The 6018-nt window shown below is 48.5% G+C and overlaps 1 protein-coding gene across 1 annotated transcript; it reads right to left on the bottom strand.

Annotated features, from left to right (window-relative positions):
- Positions 1–2037: 2037 nt before the first annotated feature.
- Positions 2038–5180, bottom strand: LOC135822906 (uncharacterized). The gene is made up of 2 exons (XM_065335746.1): positions 3164–5180; positions 2038–3036 (listed from the first exon to the last, which is right to left on the bottom strand). Exon 1 carries the CDS (start codon positions 5130–5132, stop codon positions 4059–4061), a length of 1074 nt encoding a protein of 357 aa, XP_065191818.1. The 5' UTR covers positions 5133–5180; the 3' UTR covers positions 2038–3036; positions 3164–4058.
- Between the last annotated feature and the right edge of the window lie 838 nt (positions 5181–6018).

Here is a 6018-nt window from a genome sequence, read left to right as displayed (position 1 = left end):
AGAGAGAGAGAGAGAGAGAGAGAGAGAGAGAGAGAGAGAGAGAGAGAGAGAGAGAGAGAGAGAGAGAGAGCGAGAGCGAGAGCGAGAGCAGAGCGAGAGGAGAGGGAGAGGGAGAGGGCGAGGGCGAGGGCGAGGAGAGGGAGAGGGAGAGGGAGAGGGAGAGGGAGAGGGAGAGGGAGAGGAGAGGGAGAGAGAGAGAGAGAGAGAGAGAGAGAGAGAGAGAGAGAGAGAGAGAGAGAGAGAGAGAGAGAGAGAGAGAGAGAGAGAGAGAGAGAGAGAGGGGAGAGGAGAGGGAGAGGGAGAGGGAGAGGGAGAGGGAGAAGGGGGAGAGGAGAGAGAGAGAAGAGAGAGAGAGGAGAGAAGAGAGAGAGAGAGAGAGAGAGAGAGAGAGAGAGAGAGAGAGAGAGAGAGAGAGAGAGAGAGAGAGAGAGAGAGAGAAGAGAGAGAGAGAGGGAGAGAGAGAGAGAGAGAGAGAGAGAGAGAGAGAGAGAGAGAGAGAGAGAGAGAAAAGAAGAGAGAGAGAGGGAGAGAGACGAGAGAGAGAGAGAGAGAGAGAGAGAGAAATGTATAGTGCAGAAAGTGCACTTGAAAGTTGGCGAGTTTACCCATGGTGCGTCTGGACAACCAAGCTACAAACCGTCGTATTTCAGTCAAATATCGGTCTTTCGGGACAATCCAAGTATGTAAATCGAAGAGAAAAGTCCATTGTCTCCGAGTTTTGTGTGAAAGTTATTCAATTTGCTGACGATATTCTATTGTATGTTTGCGGTACGCAGAAGAATGCGCTGAGCAACTCCCTGTCTGCAGCTGTCTCAGCCATTAGTACCTGGCTGTCAAACCGCAATTTAATTCTAAACGCCCGGAAAACACAAGTGCTCTTCCTGTCTACGCCACATATTACTGACCACCAATTTGCAGTCTACTGTCATGGAGTGCAGCTAAAGCAAGTGACATGTGCAAAGTATCTTGGAATACATTTGGATCAGGATCTTTCTTGGAGGACTCAAGTTGATTCTATGGTCACCAAACTTGCCAGTAAAATTGGTATTCTGTTCCGAAATCGACACAATATTCCGCTGACTTGCCGAGAAACGTTTGTAAAGTGCCCAGTGTTGCCAGATTTTCTATATGCATCAAATTGTTTTTCTGCTGGCCTTTCCTTAACCCAGTTAGGTAGGCTTGAACGAATGCTAAAGCGAACTTTGTGTTCAATGTACGATACTGGTTTTTGTAGCCCATCAAGCCCTTTATTTGCGAGACTTGGTCTAGATCGTTTGGCATCCATGTATTGCAAGAAATTACTGTATCTGACGTAGTGCTGTTTGGAAGGCCGCTGTAGTGTCACATTGAGTCAAATGTTCGAGCGTTTAAATAATGGTCTTGCAACGCGCAGCCTTGTATCACGCACTCTTAAGTTGCCCATGCTCAGAACTGCCTTTGCCCGTCATGGCGCTTCCTTCCAATGTGCTAAGCTGTGGAATTATTTACACCCTCTAGCTCGCTGTGTGGATAACTCCGCCCGTTTTAAGAAACTGTTACCCCAATGCCTTGCTTTTTCACGCTAGTACTTATGATTTTCAGCTATGCAAAATGCGAACATGATCACCTATCCAATACCGGTAGTCTATTATATTAATTGTTCATATATTTTTGCATCTTTCCCTCGAGTGGGTCTATTGTTATTAGGCAATTGTCTGTTATAGTCGCCACTATAAATAAAAATCCAATCCAATCCAATCCAAAACTCCAAGGAATCCAATACAGCATGCGCGATCGCGGCACGATGCTGCGTTCCCGAGATGCGAAGCCTGCAAGATACGTCACGGCACTTTGCATTTCTACACGCGAGTCAAACGCTCCAGACCTGGTACTAGTACAGGAGCCAAGTGGGCAAAATGTGACTTCACGTTCCCACTTGCGGTGTACCACGATTTTTTTGCTAATATGATAGAGGAGCATACGTAGATGATGTTTCCACTTGTTGTAATTCTCAGAACTTTCTGAAAGGTTGTGAAAAATGCAATTGAAATTGCCTTTAGTTACCATGGCAACTGACCACAAAAATCGAGTTTCTATTACTTTCATCCCGGAAAATTCAATGTCTATCTGCCAAGCAACTACATAAAATATTTGATGCACCCCAGAGCATTTTTCGAACTTGGTTACCATGGTAACCAAGAACAAACATCATAGCAACAGCATGGCAACACTGTAATAATAGCGCAGAAACAGTTACGATTCTTACGAAACAACAACAATGGGTAGGACTGATGTTATCAATCCTGGAATATTATATATATTATGAATTAGAAGCATGCCTTGAAATAACTTATCTGGAAAGACTTTCATGCAATGGGTGCACCACTACGCCCCGTTTCATGAATGCAGAGGACAGACCGTTTCGATTGGCCATGTATTAGCATTGATTGAGCTGCTTAAACGCATGGCAACGATTGAGTACAAGCAGCCACAGGCAATAGCTCAGCAGCAGGGCTCAGACACAGCGATCAGAGAAAAGAACTTGAAAACAAGAAATGGTTGGAGAGAGAAAGAACAAACAATGCATGATAGTCATTGTCCTCGAGTAACTGGACTACTGGCATCAAATCAATAGGTCGTCTCTCAAAGTTTTGCAGTTGGAATGCATGGCTGCACACACTACAGATAGATTAGTAATACATGATGTACATTACCAGAATCCGTAAACTGTACCCTAGAGTCTGATGTACTTTGAATTACACATAACATAGCCAGCCAGAGTATCAGTATCAGAGGAGACATCACGGAAGACAACGACTACTGCAGTTCACTTAGGCTCATTACAGATATTATTCTGTGATTGTTATCAACATGAAAATATACAAGTAAACAGTGTGGAAAGAGTGTGTGGCATGATCGAATGGGCCTACCAGGTTGCCAGGGCAAGTACAGTCTGTAGGCAGTTAAACAGATAGAAATGTTACACCAATGCTGCAACACGATGACAGCTGTGGTGATGGAGGTCTTGGACCAGGCATGTGTAGTAATCCAACGGCTCTGTAACATAACAAACAAAAGACAAGGTGGATCAGATATATTACCCGTGACTGCCTGCAGCCAAGGAAGTTCAACACAAATAAGAGGTACCCAGCCTGGATGAAGATTAGACAATAATATTACTCACACTGGACAGTGTCGTCATCTTCTTGAATTATGGGATGACCTGACTCCTCGCGGTTGCTACACTCGCTACTGCATCCACAAACATCCGTGCAGGGAAGGGATTGGCTGCGGCATGAGCATCTATTCCCTTGGCAGCCGGTCTTGCAGGAACACTTCACAAATTCCAAGATTGCTTGTGGTGCTGCAGCTACCGAGAGCCAATCAATGCGCAGCTGGCCATTGGACAGCTGCCAACCATGGCTTCCAGCGTACGCTTCAGGGACAGGGGGCTGGGCTTCTAGAGCACCTCACCAAACAGCCGCCTGGAAGTTGGCCCTTGCTGCGTGTTTACGCAGAGCATCGTGGCATGGGGGCAGTCTGCTCGAATCCTTGGCGTTATCCAGCAAGCAAAACAACTCGTACCGTAAGCTGTTAACGCTTGACTGGTTTGACCGGCCATACAGCATGCAGACAAACCGCTCGATTTCTGCCATGGCGCCTGCTGACAGCGGGTTGAAGGCTTTGCCAAGTTCGGCCATTGAACTTCGTGCCAGGTCTCCCTTGCTTCCATCACTGGTCAGGAGCTGATAAGCGCTGGTCTTGCCCTTTCCGTGGAACGCACTGACCGTATCACACCCGGTAAAGGCATGCATGCCGATCAGTGCGTCACACACGGAAGTGCCTAGCGCAGAGCCAATCTTTGAGAGATTCAGGAGCAGGACTTTGCTCCTAGAACCAGGCAGAAACAGGAGCTTCATACTGTCAGGAAAGCGGTGGCTCAGTCCGCAACCCAGAACCGCTACGTCCGTGTCCGGCGACTTGATCGTGACCGAAGTATAGCCTTCTGTACAAGCATCACGAGCGTGCAGCAGAAGCCGAGTGTCTGCCTCTTCATGTGAGCAGTTCAGCCGTAAGCACTATGTTGCTGTGGTGGTGAGGCCATCAGGTGACACTAGCTTGACGCAGCTGATACCGTCTGTTGCGTACAGCTGTCTAGCTTTCAGGTGGCTGGCGTAGGCATCGGTGGACCATTCCGTAACAAGGAAGCTAACAAGCTCAGTCTTGCTGCTGCCACTTGACAAGAACTTAGCCCATTGCTTCGGCGTGTGCTGCTGTCCACTTGAGATTCTTAGCCGGATCTCACCATGCGATTGCGCTCGTCGACTTCGCTCAACATCTTTGATGGAGTATTCTGGATACGTATCAGCTACAAAGTCGATTCGGCGAAACTGCGGGAAATTCCTCGCGAGGCATATAAACACATGCTTTGCCAGTTCTCCGAGCGTACCTGGCAAGGAAGTCGGCTTCAGGGTCCGTAGCAGAGCCATGGCGTCGACGATTAACGCAGCCGAAGATGGAGGTGCTGGCTCATGGCTGGTACAATCCGTCTTGCTGAGGAGCTGCAACAGTGCGGCCTTGTTTGTTTTCACCATGGTGCCTTCTGCAGTGCATAGCGACAAGGGCGCAGCTGAAAGCGGATATGCAAGAACCTCACGAATGTCAAGATGACGCAGCTGGGCAATAACAGCCATCTTACTGAACAGGGCACAATCCGCCTTGAGCACTGCTACCTTCAACGCACTACGGGTGGTGGTACGCTCCTTGCGGACGGTAAACGTGCTTAGCTTCAGCTTCTGGATGGGGTCGTGGAACTTGTCACACTGGTCGACAACGCGATTCTTGATGAATCTTTGAAATGCTTCCTTTCCCTGCTGTTCTGCTTCAAGCAAGTCCTTCGTGGTCTGCTCGGAGCACATCAAACCAGACGAGAGGTTGACCAAGTCGGCAGAATCCCTATCCAGCGTTTCGTCACCAAAGGGGTTGAACCACCAACATATCGTTGCCTCCACACGTTGCACACCATCCTCATCTCTCGACATGCGTGGCAGATGACACTCTTTGTGCAGCACATCAGCCTCACGGGAGCAGTCGTCAAGTCCACAGAGCTGGAGACAGGAATCTGCAAAACGTGCACGATCATGCGCCGTCATGACCCAGCGTTGTACAGCAGATGGGTTCAAGCTGATGCCGATGATACCACCTGCTTCATAGACCAATTTATGGAAGCGCACCGCCCGGTTGTACTGCTTTCCACTCAGCGCTAAACCTGCTGTTGAGGATCCAGCCACATCAGCTTCTACCAACAGGTTGAGTAGGCCACCATCGGAGAAACGCTTTCCAATGATTGCGAGCAGTGTCATGCAGATATGGAAACCGCCCATCCTCAGAATAACGTCACTAAACTCAGATTCCCTCTGCAATACAATGTCTGTGGCCTTCGCATAAATTGCTTGGTCCAAGACAATCACACAGAATGGGAGCTCAGCCTTCCGAGTCATGGACACTGACTGTGACAGTAGCGCATATACTGTGGCACTGTCGGTTGGCGATGCACTGATCACAGGACAATATGCTACAGTCGATCGCGGTGGAGTTGATTCCTTGCACAGTAGTGAGTTAAAAGCTGTCTCGGCTGGAACCACTTGTAACTGAGACTCCTCGACTACGCACTGCGCATCTTCTTTCACTGCAGTTGGGTGTCCAACATCTCCACTTGGGCACATTCTGGCAAGAATCCACAGGAAATCAATGAGTGCTGGCTGAACTCCATTGACCTGGGTGGTAATAGCGAGGTTGAAGTCAGATGGCATGGCCATGGGTGGTGGATTGACCTTATTTCCCGAGGGAAACACTGGTAATATCATTGGATGCGTTGGCAGGGAACGCTTACGCTTTGATGAGCGAACAGCAGAGAGTGGCGTGGAGTTGATGAGGCTGTCATCAGGGACATTTCGTTGTATAACAATACCATTCGTACAGTGCGTTGTGCCTTTTCCACACAAACTCTCCTCACACAAGTCGTTATTGTCCCAAACG

Source organism: Sycon ciliatum, chromosome 8, assembly GCF_964019385.1.
Source record: "Sycon ciliatum chromosome 8, ocSycCili1.1, whole genome shotgun sequence".
Lineage (NCBI taxonomy): Eukaryota > Metazoa > Porifera > Calcarea > Leucosolenida > Sycettidae > Sycon > Sycon ciliatum.
This window is presented reverse-complemented; position numbering and strand designations above follow the sequence as displayed.

Excerpts from the sequence above, each read along its gene's own strand:
- LOC135822906 (XM_065335746.1), bottom strand. The coding sequence starts at position 5,132 with ATGACGGCGCATGATCGTGCACGTTTTGCAGATTCCTGTCTCCAGCTC.